The sequence below is a fragment of the Metarhizium robertsii genome (genome assembly GCF_000187425.2).
Source record: "Metarhizium robertsii ARSEF 23 chromosome Unknown MAA_Scf_7, whole genome shotgun sequence".
In the NCBI taxonomy this organism is placed as follows: domain Eukaryota; kingdom Fungi; phylum Ascomycota; class Sordariomycetes; order Hypocreales; family Clavicipitaceae; genus Metarhizium; species Metarhizium robertsii.
In genome coordinates, this window is record NW_011942215.1 from 530041 (window position 1) to 548163 (window position 18123).

The following is an 18123-nucleotide window of genomic DNA, read 5'->3' on the forward strand; positions in this document are numbered from 1 at the left end:
GATGAATACCGTGTACAAACGCTATACAAATGTTACATAAACATGGTGAAATAGCCATGCCCTCCTCATATCTATGAATTGGCAGTCAGCCTCCAAAAGGTGGAGGAGTTCTAGCTCGAAGTGACGTCAAAATTTGCTCCAAAGAGTCATAGGAACACGCTGTCGCCGAGAGCCTAGAGGCTTCACTGGTACTTTCATAGTCTACCAAAGTTTCTGTTGGCTCAATTGACCAAGTCGAAGAGCTGCGAGATGAGACAGAGGCGGGCGATGTTGTTAGGTTTGGGTGAGGGTCGAACTCCATCGCTTCAGGGTTAAACCGAAAAGTAACCCGGCGAGAACCTCCAGATTGTGTTGGTGGCGAGGATCTGACGACCCTATTCTCCCAAACACCTCTTTCTGGGGTCGGATGAACGCACTGTCTCTCAGCACCCCAATCGGGCTGGGCGTTTATCCAGGCTCTGATTCCTAATTGATGACCGGAAGAATTATCGCGAGCCCATCGACTTTTCCGGCCTGACGTGTCATGGTGGAGCACAGTCAAATTACCATCTGAGGTAACTGAATTTGTGCGGCAAAGCGTCACCATCGCTCCAGCTTCAGATGCACATTCCTCGTCGGAAGTATCAGATCCAGGTCGTAGAAACCAGTCCGGAACCGGAGCAGTTGCTGATAGGTTGAGCAATTCCAATAAGGCGTCTGCGACATCATACCAGTACATTAGCCACGGCCGCATTCGCCACATGGTGTCTTCGCCCAGTTTGGCACATAGCATGTCGTTGGCAAAATTATAAATAGTTGCAAGAACCCAGCGCAGGTCTTTGGGAAGATCCTCCATAGATTGAATAATGCAAGACCATGCTCTAGCAACCTTGAAGAGGCGGTCGACTCCTGGTTCGATGGGCTTGAGTGGTTTGAAGAACCCCATGAGGTCGATGTCTTTGCAGCACGGCTGGTACGCCATGGCGCCAGAGAAGGTACGGAACTCCAGCAGCTTCACATTTGGATATATCCGATGACGGATTAAGGTTGTACTTAGTTGTCTATAAGTTGGATCCGATCTTGGTATCTCTTCGAGCACATTGGGAGCAATGTGTGGCGGAGGCTCCGGGGGGTCCATGGACAGCTCAGGAAACTGTCGCTACCAGCCGTCTTCAGATTCCTGTCGCGCTTGGTCGATTTCTTGTAGGAGCTCCTCCATTTCCTCCTCTAGTTCCGCCATGTACTGAATCTGGGAGGACATGATGGCGTTGACGTCTAGCTCGGCCAACCAAAACGCGTGGGGTGCCTTGTCGTAAAACAAAACGGCGCACTCGCCGCAAAGAGGCTGGTAAGAGCACTTCAAGAGATGAAATGCATGATACCTACTATGGATTGGGCAGAAGTACTATGTCACGCCCAGAGAGGACGGTTGCTCGTGGCAAACTGTGCTGGTTGAAGCATTGTGGCGGCCGCGGCGGAAACATCGTCCGCGGCACCGCATGGTGGTTGGTGAGCGTAGTTTTAGTATAAATGAAGCAGTAAGAACACTGAGATGCTGAAAATGACTGATTTGACATCAAAAACAAAGGTGGACGAATGGTGATTGCGAGGATGCCGACTTTAGAATGCCCAAGCGCAGATGGGATGCGGATATGGGAGGAGAGGCAGAAGCGCGTTCGAATAGAGCTCGCACCTTCCTCCTGGAAAGATCGTCTGGCTTCCGGCAAGCTGTTGGTCGAGTAACATCAATTGATGTTCCCAGCCAGCCCGGGCCAGGCCAGGCTTTTGCGATATCGTTCCTTGTAGCTTGCTTCAGCTCATGGGATCACTTCGGTGTGTCTAGAGCCCAGTCAACATGTTTGATGACACGATAAACAGGGTGAAGCCGAGCCGACGACCAGTGAATGAACAATGCCGGTGAATTCCGAGGGCGTGGCGGCCAGGTGCTTGCGAAAAATCCGCCAGTTGCAGAGTCGGAATTACGCCGCGATGGAGCTCTGCTCAGTGCTGTCAACAGGGGCAATAGAGCCAAGTTGACAGCTCCGCGCATCGTCCTTCATCCATCCAGCCAGCCATCCAGCCATCTACGCTAGCTGATCAGTATGATCGTTTGCCATCCCCAACTCCAAAGCTCCAAAGCTCCTCTGCATTCGGTCTCTGACCCCCGAGAACCCCGAGAACCCCAATGAGCCGCCATTCTCCGCGTATCCTCCTCCGTCTACTTGCAAACGACAACTCTGTCGCCCTTCGCTTCTGTCCTTCTTCAACACCACTCAAACCCTCAGTTCTCATTTGCCGCAGACACCATTCCCGCTCATCAAACACACCGCCGCCATCCTCGTTTCAATCCTTCAAAATGGCAGACCGTGTCCACCGCGTCACCATGTTCAAGCTGCCCAACCCAGCCGCCCAACAGAAGCTGATTGACGCGTACAAGACCGTCGACGCAACCAACCAAAAGGTAGTGTCAAGTCGCAAAGCATTCTCCTAGGCTGCTCACTCCCTCTGCCCCTCCTGCTTTTGTACAACCCCTCTCCTTGTTTGCCAATTTGTCGTGCTCGCCATGAGCCCCGTGTTGTACCACTCGGTTTCTCCCCCCCTGTTGTAAGCGAGATCGCCCGTTGCTGTGTGTGCTTCTCCAGCCCAGATCGCCAATATCGCGAGGGACAACCGTTCATCTGAAGAGAAGACTATCACAATATGCACTGACACACCCTTCTTGCAGGACGGCAAGCCGTATATCCTGTCACTGGCAGTGGGTGTAGCCGAGGAAGACCCTCGCGCCCAGGGGTACACCGTCGTGTGCAAAACCGAGTTTGCTAGCATGGACGATCTGAAGTATTACGACGAGAGTTGCGCCGCGCACAAGAACTTGAAGGCCACCGCGAAGGAGCTGGGTGTTGAGGGTATCATGACGGTTTTCTTCAAGCCCCAGCTCTTGGGGAGCTCAGCATAATTATTTTCTGTGTACTCCGTGATCGACTAGACGATATCCCATTTCAGATTTCAGAAGGCATCATGCCTTTGCGGTGGCTATGTGGTGTGGTGTGATGTCGTGCCGTGCGTGCAGTTTTTGAGTTGAGAGAGAAAGGATACAGAACCACAGTGTCAACCGTACGTACAAACCGGTACAAACGAGAGCATGCGCACCAGATTGAAATGTTCGTCTCACAGTAGTGCAGATCGGATCTTGATATTGGCGTACGGCATGTATTAGTTGTGCGAACTCCCCACTCCAATATATTCGTCATGATACCAACAGAACCTACCACGTCTCAACACCACGTCTCCAAGGTTTCCATCGTCTCCTACATGCCACCATCACACAACTCTTGGCACCTCGGACGACCACAAAGAACAAATTTCACACCCCTTTCCTCCCTCAGCACAACAAGCTCCCAACCTACTCTTCCCACCCCCTCTTCACATACCACTCCGCCTCCGTCTCTGCACTATCCCCATCCACTATCGAATCTCACCAAGAAATGGGTGTCGTGTCCCCTCAACGGCGATCAACATGCCCCCACACCATTCCACAGCATTGCCCACGAAGCCCTAGTTGTTTCTCATGACCGTGCAAGACTTGGTTTCGGAGAGAAACAGAATCCAAGAAGATTTGAGCCGGTTGTTACTCGGGGATACGTGACTATTGCGCCTGCGAGACTAGCTCATCGGCTTCTTGAGGACATGGACAGCGGGTTTGAAATCGAGGGCAGTCATCCTCTGGGTGAAGCGTGGGACATGTGTTACGACTTGAAAGGGGAGGAGAACAGGAGAGGGGGGGGTCAAGGGTCCCAAGTGGTAGGTATGAAGGGGCATCCCCTTTACAGAGAGACCAGTTCAGCTGGAAACTTGTAAGAGGGTGTGACTTGGGATGAGGAAATGGTAAATTGAAGTTGGATTGGAAATGCAACTGGCTGTTGATTTCGGAGCGCCTGCATGAAAGTTGTTGGTTTGGTGTGTGACTTACCTGGGAGTTGTGAGTTGTTGAAAAGCCATTATAAATGATCAATTTAGGAAGCTGTTGACGATGAGAAATACCGACTTCCTAATATCCCCAACTGAAGCCGTTGCATAAGTACGTCACAAACTATTGGTGACATACCATGATTTGCTTAATCCAATATTACATTACCTGTGAGACCATCTTCTGTTCTGCGAAGCACAACGTTTGCCACTGCATTTTGGCATTCATTCTTCTTGGATGAGGGCAAGCAGATTTAAAACGTGGGCATCATTGTCACAGCGAAAACACGTATAATTTCACTCAATTGCTATGTAATAGGGTGCCATGTGCTCTTTGCCAGCATAAATGTGATAAAACCGACTGATAAAAGACCAACTGATCATCTTATAAGTGAGAAACAAACATCAAACAGTGGAAGAGAAAAATACTCGCACAATACAGAATAAGCCGCCCGGGCGTTCATAACTCCATGGTCCAACAATTCGTGCCCACGTTATGTAGCCTGGTGTCGCCAGAGAAAATACCGAGACGGCGAAGAAAATCCTAGTTATGCACTACTAGATTCCTATGTTAAGCCATGTGACGAGCATGTGTGACGTCGTTGATCTCCGTCCCAGAGTCACTTCCCCTGCGATACGATGACGATTCGTCCTTGACCGGAGCCGTTATTCGTTCAATAGGTGTAGGTTTTTTTTCCAGGGTGAAAAGAGAAATGACCACCATGACTGCACAAGCCACTCCGATGACCTCAATCTCTCTTCTAAATGCGCCGATGTAGACTTGTCTTACGAGCCCTCGCAAATTGTCGGGCAGCCGCAGTCCTGATAAGGGAGACCGGTGCAGCATATATAGTTCTTGATCTGTCAAACGACCACTTAAAAGCCTATTGGCGTGTGCGTTGAAAAGGATCGTGCATAAAGACAATCCAATGCATCCACCAAGAACCCTGGCCTGGGCAACAGCGCCTTGAGCGGAAGCTCTCTCATTTGGCTCTGTAGCCAAAATGTTTGTCATAATTGTCGCTGCCGAAAAGGACAGGCCAACACCCAAGCCAAAAATTGCTTGGTAGCCATACTGGCCTGCCGCCGTCTCGGAATCACCAGACACAGTAGTCATGAGCCCAACTCCAAGAAGCTGAAGACAGGAAGCTGCAACCAGGGTATAAGATGTGTTGTTTCGTTTGCTTGATATGGCTCCTCCAAGAAAAGAGCCAAAAGCGCAGGCACTAAGCATTGGGAGAATCCGAACTCCCGCCATAAGTGGGTTTTGATTATTGACCATCTGAAATCGCTCTGGTAGGATTATGGAGAAACAAATGTATGGGAATCCAGTGAATAGTGTGACACTGTCAATTTCAAACACGTCCCAACGTTAGTCTTGTTCAATACACCTCAATTTCTGCCGATTCAACTCACAGTAATCCGGCAGCGTATACACGCTTGCCCATAAGTCCGATGGGAAATATTGGCTCGATATGACGATGTCGCTTGCGTGCCAAGTGTACCTCCCATGTAACAAAAACAATGCAACTCAAAGTGGAAACAATGAAGCTGATGACAATTGCTGGACTCAGCCAAGCTAGAGCTTGTGAGCCAGCCTGTTGCAAGGCGAAGACTAGAAAACCGGAGCTGCAGAGTAGCGTGGCACTACCGAGGAAATCGATGCTCCTGAAAGCTGTCCACGAGAGCAGGTCGGCCACGTCTTCTTGTGGCCAAAAATTGGTGAGTATTAAAATTGTTATGAGCCCAAAGGGAATACTACGGAAGTAAGCATTAAATAGGGCACTCGAGGAGCTGATCGCTTACTTGAGGTTAAACAACCATCTCCAATCCGATAGTTGAGATATAACACCTCCCACAAGAGGGCCCAAAACAAACGCTGCAGCAAGAGTGGCCCCAATCATGGCCCCAATTAGACTTGGCCGATGAACCGGACCAACTTCGACAAGTCCAATCTGGGTGAGACTATAAAGACCAGACGCCCCGATACCTTGAAACGCTCGGCAGCAAATCCTACAAAAAGTGAGCTGCGAAGCTAACAAACAACGGGATCTCGATTCATACAGCTCAATCATGCCTTTTGCAGTTGCACAACCCATTGAAAAAGCGATGAATATTATCCAGGACAGAATAAGCATGTTTCGTCGGCCGTAGATGTCACTCAACTTTGAAATGCAAACGGCAAACCCTGGGCGCTGTTAACGAAATGGCAAAACGTGTATGGCATATGCCATGCCAAGTGTCAGCATACCCATGTAAGTCAACAGATAAGCCAGGATAATCCACGGAGCATTGGCAAAGTCGTTCAGTTCGTGGGAGATGGTAACCAGAGAAGTAGCGACGATAGAGGTGTCCAGGCTGGAAAACAGAAGACCGACAAGCAAGCTTTTCAAGACGAAGTCAGCCGACTACTGTCCAAGTAAGGTTTCCACACGTCGACAACACTTACGATGCCATGAGAACTTTCTGGCGAATGCCGCTGACATTGTGGCGATTTCTGGCCCGGGAAGGCGCGGTTTGGTCTGCCTGGGATATATTTGGATTCTGTATGGACGGCATCTGACTAAGGGAAGGGTTAGGGTAAGGAAGCGACATCTGGAAGTCGCCCATGATGGTGCTCTTAGTATGAAAGCGGCCCAAGAAACAAAGTGCGAAATGGAGGGGGAAACGAGTGTATAACTGGGTGTCGTTGATGGTCCTGGTCTGACAACGAGTCGGCGTTGAAGCAGAGGAATGCCGAAGAAAAAAAAGAAGTCTCCAAACCGGGAGAGGGGCAAAGGGAATAAACGAAACTCATACGGCTCGGGTGATGCTGTGAATTTCGCCAAGCTGTGGCAAGCAGTGAATTAACAGCCGAAACAGACGAGACTCGCCAGAGTGTGACGCAAGTTTGGTCCGGTCTGTGCTATGAACTGGAAGGAGCATAGCACTTGAGCCATGGTCACTTCTGCCTCGCTCCTGCTCCAAATTGGAGTTACTGCTTGACTTTCTCGCGGGGAGAGACCCATTTCGCGACATTCAACTGTTCTTGACATGTATCGTTTCAAGCAAAATGTCTTTGACAAAACTGTGCTGGACTCGGTCATACAAGCGTGCGTTTTGATCTCCCAATCCACCCATTCGTTGGAGCCTCATGCATTGACACCACTTACAAGGACTAATGGATCTCCCGTTTGTAAAGCGGTGGCCACCAAAGACCAAGCTAGACATGGTCTTGGTCTCAATCGAGAGCAACCGAATTGCCAATCGCAGTGCAAGAGCAAGATTCTACGCCCCAAGTCGAAATTCCACACGTACAATAGAATACTGAGACAGGGGAGCAGACTGAGACCGAGAACGTGTACGGAGTATGATGTGTGTGCTACAATCCATCGGATTTCTGCTCTGAGCAGCATCCAAATATTTCGGCTGTGTGGAGCAAGCGGGAGTATACCATAAAAAGAGGCCACTCATTTCAACGACCTAGCCCGTGTAACAAACCATTCCCTACACCATGTTCCCTTGGATCAGTCCCGTTTGGAGCAATGAGTGAAGTGGCTGCTGTCAATTCCTACAACTGCGCAAGCCATGTATTGCCGGCGGCCATACATGACCAATTAGCGGGCCCTCCCTTGGCTATCACAGTATTACACCATGCTCGTACAGATACAACACTGCCTTGGTCCATTAGTTGGACGAGGTTGCTGGGCGCCGGCATGACCGAGCCCGTGGACAACTGTCACCCATGTATGGTGTCTCTGGGCCGACGTGGCTTGAAAGAAAATGCTAGATTCAATCTCGGGCTTTTCGACGGTGCTTTGTCTCGTTCTCTCCTGTGCTGACAATCGTACATTTGTCCCAGAGCAGATGATGTGGATTTCATTGGAAAACCCCAGGAAACCACAGACGTGGGTTCGAGGACCAGACTGCGTCCAACGATGCCAACTCTTGTCTGTGCATCAGCATGGCTCTTCCTAATTTAAGAAATGCAGTGAGGCCCAAATGGAATCCAAGCACTGTGAGTACCGGCACAAGTTATGAGAGCTGTTTTTTTTTTCGACAGAAAAGTCGCCCTTCCCCTGTCCTTTCCCTTCCTTCCTTTCCTCTTTTCTATTGTTTGTTCTTATTGTTTGTTCTTTTGCACTTGAAGCGCAGGGAACCGTGTGGTCCGCCCTTATGAACAGCATTGACGGCAGTCCACCAAGGCACTAACGTAATATTTTCTTGAAACTGCTGCGCTTAAGTGTAGTCTCAGTTACCCATCGAATCTTTTATTGACAGTCGTACTTGGGTTCTGTGATGATACATAAAGCGAAATAAAGCCATTACACTACAAAGGAGTGATCTCCACTTTTCGTAGTGTAAAGTAACTTTTATCGGGTCTGGTTCTTCAAACCGACAACCTGGAGGAGTCCAATGTCAGCTTCAACACATTGTTGCTTACCAGACCCTTTCACAAACCAGTCCGGCAGCCCAGGCAGGTTTGTCACCACCAATCCGTACTTCTTCGCAAATCTGTGACGCTGATATTCCCAGTTTAGGTTAACAGTCAAATCAGTAGCCCCGGGTATGTAGTTATTCAACTGGTATCACTCTACCATTGCAGTGAGAGACATAAAGTTGAGGTACCATGTCAATCACAACGGACGTCTGATTTGCCTCAGACTGCATACATGCATGTATGAGACCTTGTGACGGTCCTACAATTCCAAGGCCAGAGGGTTACAGCCGACACAAATCATGGGGTAGATGGACCTATGAGAACTGGAGACTGGCCGACGAACCCGAACGCCACCGTACACGCCCCGACTCTGCCTGAACTAGGCGTGCTTCACTCCAGAATGTGCCTCATCTGATTATCTAGGCTACAAGATATCGAATGTGGGGCATCCCGGACAGCCATGGAAATTGACAATGGCTGTCTGTCCCTGGCTGATCTTCGACGGGGCTGAGGCCATGCAGCGATCATATCCGTTGTCAATGCTGACAGCTGGGTCTACCAATGCTTACTGGGTGCCGGGGCAAGGATCAATAACCCGATGTCTCAGTGGTCATGATGCAGCCGCATCTAGCAAGTAATGAATGAGTACAGTCAGTCCCAAGAGCACCTGGCATCTACCAAGCACTCCTCGATCGACATGCGTACAGTATGGGAAGACGAGTTCACGGGTAGTGGCCGGAGGGTTCTTGCCTTGAGGAAAGCTCAGAGAACTGACTCTTTTGTTATCCAGCTAGACTGTATTCCTACGAGTGCAAGATGTCTCAAAAAACAACTCCCTAAAACTGGGCCGACATGAATTCTGGTTATCAGAATAGAGGTCTTGTCGATGGCACATGCAATGACAGACGACTGGGGCAGATCATTGGCTGTGACCACCGTCATGCATTCCAGATACAGTCACTTTGACGTCGGCCTAATTGTGCATACTTTGCATAGTCTGTGTCGTGAGTTGACCAGCAAGACGCCAAAAGATCCCCAAGACACAATCGTGTGGGGTATTCAAAAAATCGAGGAAGAATCTAATAGGTTAAACCATGAATGGTTGAGAGAATCCTGCAAGGCACTTTTACCTTCAGCCTGACAGCTTCGGTCTTACACATGACCCAAATTCTATTGTCGGCTTATGCCATACCCGATAACACCGGACCCTGTTGGCTGTTTCGTCCTGTTTGGAAACGTGACAGCTCGGGATTGATGCTTCCTCCCTAGTATGCCTTGTCTTGAAGCTTCTCAAATTTTTTGTACTTGACTATGTTGTCTGTTGGAAAAGTCTGCGCTTCGAAAGTCTCTCAAGGCATTTTACATTTCCCAGGATGAAGGCAGGTGGGATCACATCAGGATCAGAGCTCACTTCAAATAGAATATATCTCGGCAGGACACAATCATTACGATTCAAGGCTTACGGTCCCCGCTTTCACTCAACATTGTGGCTGAGTTTCTAGATCCATGGAGTCAGTTCAAGACTGTCATATCCCAAGCCTTCTGTTGGTGATGCTGACGTAGCAGAACTTGGCTGGGTGGGCTCGACCACCATCACCACTGGTCTTTGCATTGCTCAAATAGAGTCGATGCATAAGATACCACAAGCCAATACATGCGTTGAAGCTCGACAAGCATGGTTACATGCAACCATTATCCAAACTGCGTTGCCACCGTCTTCAGTCAGGAATAAAGCCCTTCTCAAGACCCATTTCTCTGCCGATTCTGTGCGGATCCTCTGGTCTGTGTGGTCCTGCCCCTTCGGCCGGTTGGCACTGGGGTGGGTTGAATGTGTGAGGACTTTTATTACTTTGTCGTCCTTCTTGTTGCCTCCGTATATTCATAGGCCTCCGGGACTGTGAGTGGCGGTTCAATGCAGAGAGTTGCGTTGGTTGGCAGATTCACAGCACTCGATGCTTCGGGTTCAAAACCCCCGAGGTCCCCTGCCACAACTTGAATGACTCTTTCCATCTTTATTTTTCCAGCCTTCACAAATATTCCCTTCTCCTCACCTTGTTTTCTTTCTTTGAGACGCATCTTTTGTCCTTCTACGGCCCGGTTTCGGCAGCTGTCCTCCACACCAGATCATGGACGATGACATAGCCGTCATCGGCCTTGGCCTTCGCTTTCCTGGGGAAGCCACCGATCCGGAGAGTCTTTGGAAAATTTTAGAGGCTGGAGAATCACAATGGTCAGAGATACCTAAAGAACGACTAAATATTGATGGATATTATCATCCCAGCGGAGATCGACAAGGAAGTGTAAGTGACCGCCATGACGTTCTTTCAAGACTTGCAGGTGCTAACCTAACTGCAGATCTCCTTTAAGGGAGCACATCTTCTCAAAGGAGATATTAGAGCTTTCGATGCCACTGTAAATATGAAGAAAATTCTTCAAATAGATGATGGCCTGTCAGCTAAATGAATTTAGTTCTTCTCCATTCCCTCAGAAGATGCGAAAGCGATCGATCCCCAGCAACGAATGCTGTTGGAAGTCTCCTATGAGGCACTCGAAAATGGTACGGCTTACCTCCAATCGGTTGAAACAAATTACTAATACGAAAATAGCTGGCCTGAAAAAGGAAGATGTCTACGGAAGCGATACTTCCGTTTATGTCGGATCGTTTGTCAAAGGTAAGTCACAGCGGCAGCCCCCTGTCCATCCCCAACAATCACAAACGCAGCATCCTGATACTTTCAAGACTACGAACAAGTATGTCTTCGAGACCCTGACTGGTCTCCACAATATGCCGCTACTGGCAATGGCATTGCCATCATGGCAAACCGGATATCGTACTTCTTCAACTTCCACGGACCTAGTGTGACGGTTGATACTGGCTGCAGTGGCAGTTTGGTATCTGTCCACTTGGGAGCCCAGAGTCTTCGTAACAGGGAGTCATCGATTGTGAGTTCTCTCGGAAATTTACAAGGCTACATTTGTCTTTGAAGTACTGACATACTCTCCAGGCCATAGCAGCAGGAGCTGGCATGATTCTCACGCCAAGTACCATAATGCCAATGACCGCATTGAACTTTCTAAGTCCAGACGGCAAGTGTTTTACCTTTGATGAGCGAGCCAACGGTTACGGTCGTGGAGAAGGTATCGGCGTGGTTATCATGAAACGCCTCTCTGATGCTCTTCGGGACAACGACACAATTCGAGCTGTCATTCGTGGCACTTCAGTTAACCAAGATGGTCGAACTACCGGTAAATTTCTTCCGTGACCCCTCTGTTACGTGGCAAAGCTGATCATTGCAGGAATTACTCTCCCCAGTAAGGAGGCCCAAGTGGCAAACATCCGAAGCGTGTACAAGTCTGCTGGCCTTGACTTTGACCAGACTGCATATGTTGAGTGTCATGGAACAGGAACACAGGCAGGAGATTGGCGAGAGCTCAAGGCCGTTTCTGAAACACTGGCAGCCGATCGAGATATCAGGAAACCAATTGTGGTTGGATCGGTAAAGCCGAATATCGGCCATCTTGAGGGTGCTGCAGGAGTTGCTGGAATAATTAAAGGAGTAATGGTTCTTGAAAAAGGCAAGATCCCGCCTAACATTAACTTCAAAACAGGCAACCCAGATATAAACTTCGAAAATTGGAAGGTAAAAGTAAGCAATATGAGACTTGCGCAACGCAATCTATTCGATACTGAACGATCATTTAGGTACCAACTTCTCTTATGGACTGGCCCATGCCTGGGCTTCGCAGAGTGAGCATCAATTGCTTCGGCTTTGGGGGTACCAATGCCCACGCCATTCTGGATGAAGCACCGAAATACTTGCAATCTCGTGGCTTAGTCGGAAATCATAGCTCCGCTGATATGACGCCTTCGAGCCCCGACAAACTCATGCTTGATGAGGATGCTACAAAGTCCCGAGAAAACGAGTACCAGCTCTTTTGCTACTCCGCTCATGAGAAAAGCGGAGTGTCACGTATAATGGGATCTCACTCGGAGTATATTAAGGCGCAGGCCAAGTCGGGGCCCCGGGAGTTGCTGACAGACTACTCTTACACCCTTTCTTGCCGCCGGTCAACTATGGAATGGAAAGGGTTCATCGTTGCAAAGTCGATCACAGAACTCGCGGCCAAACTTGAAACTGCCGGATCGTCCGAGACTGTTCGTTCCTTGAGAAAATCACAGCCACGTATCGGCTTTGTTTTCTCTGGCCAAGGAACCCAATGGGCTAGGATGGGCCAGGATTTGATGCAGTTTCAAGTTTTCAGGAACAGCCTTGAGGAGGCAAGCGAATACCTCTTGCATTGCCTTCAATCGCCCTTTGACTTGATAAGAGAGATTTTGAGGGATGAATCTGATTCAGCCATTTCCTATCCTCACATTGCACAGCCTGCTACAACAGCAATCCAGGTAGCCTTGGTCGACCTCCTTCATGCTTTTGGTGTGTCACCTACTAGTGTAATTGGCCACTCGTCGGGCGAGATAGCCGCTGCCTACGCTGGAGGTGCCATTTCTCGATTCCATGCTTGGGATATAGCCTATTTCCGAGGATTGGCTGCTATTAGTATGCCATTCCGCGCTCCAAAGTTGAAAGGAGCCATGCTGGTGCTTGGTATGTCTTTCGATGAGACACGGAAATATTTAGAAGATGGCCATTTTTCGGCAGAGATCGCTTGTGTCAATAGTCCAGCATCAACCACCATATCAGGCAGAGTTGATGCCATAGAGGCTATTTCTCAAGATCTTGCTGAAAGAAAACAAAAGGTATTTTGTCGTACTCTGAAAGTCCAGACTGCATATCACTCATCCCATATGCGGCTTGTCGAGCACGATTACAGAGACTCTCTTGTATCTATACAACCGAGAGAGCTCCAAACCCAAGTTCAAATGTTCTCTTCTGTCACTGGGAAGTCTGTTCGGGGAGAAGAGCTTGGGCCACATTATTGGTCCGATAACATGGTCAATCCGGTGCTGTTCGTAGCAGCGGTAACGTCCATGATGCAACAGCCAGTAGAAGCTCGCCCAGAGATTCTCATCGAGATCGGCCCTCGAGCGGCCTTGCGATCGCCTACGACAGAAACTATGGCGTCCATTGTTCACGAAGACTTGATTCCCGCATACTATTCCATTATGCAACCAAAGATCAATGGTATTTTAAAAGTTCTGGGGCTTGTTGGGGATCTTTGGACCGAAGGCTGCTCCCTGAATATGGAGCAGGTCATCTCTCGAGGTGAAATCCAAAGAATGAAGTGCCTGTCCAATCTCCCCCCATACCCATGGAATCATGACAAGTCATATTGGCATGAGTCTCATCTGAGTATTGCCAACAGAAATCGAGAATATCCTCGTCAGGATCTTATTGGGGCACTGACTGCGGACTCAACTCCTTTTGAGCCGCGCTGGCGTGGCTTCCTTCGAGTCTCAGAGAACCCCTGGATCCAGGACCACCAAGTCCAGAAAACTATTGTCTATCCGGCTGCAGGTATGGTTTCTATGGTTCTTGAAGGGGCCAAGCAGATAAAGCCTGCAATGGATGGCTTCTTGGGGTACGAAATTAGTCATATGCATCTTTCAAAAGCTATGATCGTCCCCAACACCGAGCATGGCTTGGAAGTGGCCCTGAATATCAAGATAACCACCGAAATCAGTGGAGAAATGCAACCCAAGGCCAGCCACCAGTTTTCCATATACTCTAAGCATCTAGGGCGAGACTGGGAGCAGCATGCAACTGGATTCATACAGTTCAAGCATACAACTGCTTATTCTTCGGCCCCAAGCACGGCACATGACAAGCAGTTGGACAAGCTCTCTGATAGCTGCAAGAAAGGTATGAACTCCCGTCAGCTTTATGAAGACTTGGACACTATCGGCATGAACTATGGTCCAACTTTCCAGAATATATCAAACATCCGCAAAGGTGAGGGGGCTTGTGTATGCAAAGTCGGCGTTCCAGACACCAAGTCCAAGATGCCTGCCAAGTTCGAATATCCGCACATAATTCACCCGGCAACCTTGGACTCGATGTTTCATCCTTTGTTTGTCATTGAAACGGTTCCTATGGTTCCCACTTTTATCAAGAGTCTTTTCGTATCGACAGGCATTGATCAGGATGGTCCAAAAGTGTTTTCCGGCTTCGCCACCGCTGACCGTGTCGGACTACAAGGTGCCACTGCAAAGATTGTCATGAATGGTTGCGGCTCCTCCAAGACTCAAGTTATTGTCAATGGACTGTATTTGACTGCTCTTCAGTCTACAGGCTCGGAAGAGAAATTTCTGCCAAACTTCCGAAACCTGTGCACCGAGATTGTCTGGCGAGAAGACGCCACCTTCGACTCGTCCACTGATCTCATAGAAAACATTCGTGGTCTAGCTCACAAATATCCAGGATTAGCCGTCTTGCAGGCTGGGGGTTCTACAGAGGACGCAACAGAGCTGCTGAAAGTCCTTGCCCCGGAAAAAGATGATGCGCCATCTCTGTCGAAATTCACCTTGTTGGGACACAAGGACTCGGATACTTTCCACGAGGTGATTAACAAAGTGAAAGAAACTCCTGCAGAATGCTTCGTGGAGTGCAAAACAAACATGGCGGATGTCAACTCCAACTATCATCTCATCATCTCGTTCGATGATCTCGGTTTAGAACTGAAGAAGCTGAAGGACAAACTCCAGGTTGGAGGCGTACTCATGCAACTCAAATCTTCGTCTCTAAACCACTACACTCCCATCAATGGCAACGTTGACGAACAACATTCGAAAAACCCAATTGTGTACAGACGTCCTGCTGCGTTACTGGGCTCGCCTGCTCCGCCAATCATTTTACTTGTACCAGAGGATGCGAATGACGAGGTCTCAGCTTTAGTTGACCTTGTGAAGTCCTATCAGACCAAGCCTGCGCAAGAATACGAGATATCAGTTTTGAATACTCAAGAAATTCTCAAGTGTGCCTCTCTTGTTGAGAAATCAGTTATTCTTTCACTACTTGACGTTTTCCCCTCACATAACCAACACTACTCTATTCTGCAATGGGATGAATTCCACTTCAACCTGCTAAAGGACATTCAGAAGGCGGCAAAGGGAATGATTTGGCTGACCCGAGGTTCTCATATGAACCCTCATAACTTGCAAGGCTCGTCGATTATTGGTCTAGCCAGAACTCTTATGTCAGAGGACCCCCGCAAGGTCATTGTCACTTTTGATCTAGATGTTGCCACAAACATATGTGACAATACAGTCGTAAAGAATATCATGGCTGTGTTTTCTCAGACTTTCTGCGAAGAACCAAGACCGGGTTGTTCTGAGATGGAGTTTGCGGAAAAGGATGGCAAAATCTTCATTCCTCGGCTAAGGACAATTCAAGCCCTGAATCAAATCATTGAAGGGATGGCTCCATGTATTCTCAACAATCGGCCTTTCCACAACGACGCAGCTAGCCCAGAGGATATGTTAGATGTGAAACTCTCTCTTGTCAAGGCGGGTTTGTGTGATGACTCGTGGCATTACACTGAATTTCCTCAAACAGACATACTTCCGGACGAAGTGGACATCAAATTTAGTCAGACGCTTCTCATACCCCAGGATGTCGAAACGGCTCTTGGACGCAACTTTGAATCTAGCATTGGCCTCGATGTGCGAGGAACCATCATCAGTGTCGGACGAAATGTAACAGAGTTCCTTCCTGGAGACGAAGTGGCCGGGCTAGTATCTGATGGAAGTATCCAAAGCACGCTTAGGGTCAAATTGCCCTTCATTCAGCGTAACAGTACAAGTTTGTTCCCAAGTCAGCTTATTAGCGCATACTACTCACTTGTCTATATGGGTAGGGGAAAACCAGGAAAGTCGGTCCTCATTCATGCGGGAGCGAGTGCGTATGGCCTTGCGGCTATCGCGCTTGCCAGAATTCTGGGGGTCAAGTTATTCGCGACAATTGTTGGGCAGGACCCCGATAACCAGCGGAAGATTCTTGAGAGCTGTGGATTGACTTCAGACACCATCTTCAGTGCCGAGGACGAGTTTATTCCGTGCCTCCTAACAATGACAGATGGTAAAGGCGTGGATATTCTTTACAGTACGTCGCAAGATCGTCTAAATGGTGTTGAGAAATGTGTCAAAGATTGTAAGCCGATATCCCCAAGACCATCACTGTATAGAATTTTTGGCTCTAACCTTCTAGGCGGCTTAATTGTGCGGCTTGTCGGTGGCAGCCCGTACTCTATCGGACGCAATTTCGAGTCGACGAGCCGTGCTACTGCTGTAAACTTCGACCTGCGACGTCTGCTGCGAGAAGACGCGGATTTTGTAACAGAACTACTCGCATCCGCATCTAAGTTCCTGGATGAGAAGCAGTTTGATGATTTAGTTGTCACCTCATCGGCAAAGGACTTCTCCATAGACTCGCTTGATAAGGCGCTGAAACATGTTCAGGAACATCCATATCAAGGCGTCTGCACGGTTTCAGCCAACTCGGGAGAAAATCACAAAGTTAATGTTCTCTGTGACAATAATCCCAAGTCTCTAAGCGAGGCCATCGACCCAGAGGGAACATATCTGCTGGCGGGTGGACTCGGCGGTCTAGGAAGAAGCATCGCCGAGCTTCTCATCGCCAATGGCGCAAAGCATCTGGCATTTGTCTCTCGATCAGGCATATCCAATAGTCAATCCCGTGACTTCATCGAGGGCTTGCAAAATGAGGGTGTTGATGCAAGAGTCTATCAAGCTGATCTTTGCGACAAGGCGTCTCTATCAGCAGTCATGAAGAACCAGTTGTTTGTTCAGATGCCTCCTATTCGAGGGATATTCCAATGCGCTGCTGTTATTCAGGACTCAGTGTTTGACAACATGACCTACCAAATGTGGAATGCCGCATTCAAGCCGAAGACACAAGGTTCTTGGAACCTGGTCAAGAACATGGCGGGCTTGGATAGCAAGCCATTTTTTGTCTTCCTGGCCAGTTCAGCCGGGATCATTGGCAATCGAGGACAAGCCAATTACGCAGCCGGAAACAGCTTCATAGACGCTTTAGCACATCATTGTCTCCTTCATGGCGTCCCAGCAGTATCAATCGATCTCGGCCCTGTTCTCGGGGCAGGCATGCTCGCCGAGGACGACGACATGTTGGACAAGCTCCGTGCCGCAGGCTTCTACGGCATCCGCCATGATGATTTCCTTACTGTTATCAAGCACGCCATCACAAAGGAAATAGGCTCCTCGGGAGACACCACGCCGGCCCAGGTCATTCTCGGGGTGGGAACGGGCGGTTTACTGCGTCAGAACAAGCCAGCAGATCCATATTGGTCACGGACCGCGCTCTACTCGTACTTGAACTTGATAGACATGCCACCACCAGGTCTCGATGGCTCGAATGAACTACAAGGAATGGACATGAAGTCGCTCCTGGCGAGATGCGGCAGTACAGAAGGTGCAGTTGATCTCATCCGCCACGGGTTATCAAACATGCTCGCCAAGGCTACAAATCTGCTTCCCGAAGAAGTTGACGTGAACAAGCCCCCAAGTGCGTACGGCGTTGATTCCCTGGTCGCCGTTGGAGTCAGGAATTGGGTATTGAGCAACTGTAATGTTGAGGTATCGGTGTTTGAGGTGTTGAGTAACGACACGATTATGGAAATGGCACATATGATTGCGAAGAGAGGCGGATACGAAAAGGCATAACTACAAGACTTGATTGCTTTCTTTTGCCGTTGGGGAAGTCTCCGTTGATATGTGTTCTTCGGTTGATGTTGTATGGTCGTTGGAATGGCAAAATGCA

At 48.9% G+C, this 18123-nt stretch overlaps 5 protein-coding genes across 5 annotated transcripts; 3 read left to right on the plus strand and 2 right to left on the minus strand.

Moving 5' to 3' along the window:
* Window positions 1-85: 85 nt before the first annotated feature.
* MAA_00792 (uncharacterized protein) lies at window positions 86-925 on the minus strand (the record flags this gene model as incomplete). The annotated part of the gene is made up of 1 exon (XM_007818790.2): window positions 86-925. One exon carries the CDS (start codon window positions 923-925, stop codon window positions 86-88), a length of 840 nt encoding a protein of 279 aa, XP_007816981.2.
* A 1410-nt stretch (window positions 926-2335) lies between these two features.
* On the plus strand, window positions 2336-2935 carry MAA_00791 (Stress responsive alpha-beta barrel; the record flags this gene model as incomplete). Its single annotated transcript, XM_007818789.1, has 2 exons — window positions 2336-2440; window positions 2705-2935. The coding sequence occupies 2 exons, from the start codon at window positions 2336-2338 to the stop codon at window positions 2933-2935; spliced, it is 336 nt and encodes a 111-aa protein (XP_007816980.1).
* A 293-nt stretch (window positions 2936-3228) lies between these two features.
* Window positions 3229-3837, plus strand: MAA_11395 (vacuolar ATP synthase subunit A; the record flags this gene model as incomplete). The annotated part of the gene is made up of 1 exon (XM_011413389.1): window positions 3229-3837. The coding sequence occupies one exon, from the start codon at window positions 3229-3231 to the stop codon at window positions 3835-3837; it is 609 nt and encodes a 202-aa protein (XP_011411691.1).
* Window positions 3838-4516: 679 nt separating this feature from the next.
* MAA_00790 (uncharacterized protein) lies at window positions 4517-6555 on the minus strand (the record flags this gene model as incomplete). The annotated part of the gene is made up of 6 exons (XM_007818788.1): window positions 4517-5291; window positions 5362-5703; window positions 5752-5958; window positions 6010-6133; window positions 6197-6330; window positions 6395-6555. 6 exons carry the CDS (start codon window positions 6553-6555, stop codon window positions 4517-4519), a joined length of 1743 nt encoding a protein of 580 aa, XP_007816979.1.
* Window positions 6556-10491: 3936 nt separating this feature from the next.
* MAA_00789 (polyketide synthase) lies at window positions 10492-18026 on the plus strand (the record flags this gene model as incomplete). The annotated part of the gene is made up of 9 exons (XM_007818787.1): window positions 10492-10665; window positions 10721-10777; window positions 10835-10922; window positions 10972-11037; window positions 11106-11308; window positions 11371-11611; window positions 11663-12012; window positions 12069-16473; window positions 16531-18026. 9 exons carry the CDS (start codon window positions 10492-10494, stop codon window positions 18024-18026), a joined length of 7080 nt encoding a protein of 2359 aa, XP_007816978.1.
* Window positions 18027-18123: the final 97 nt, after the last annotated feature.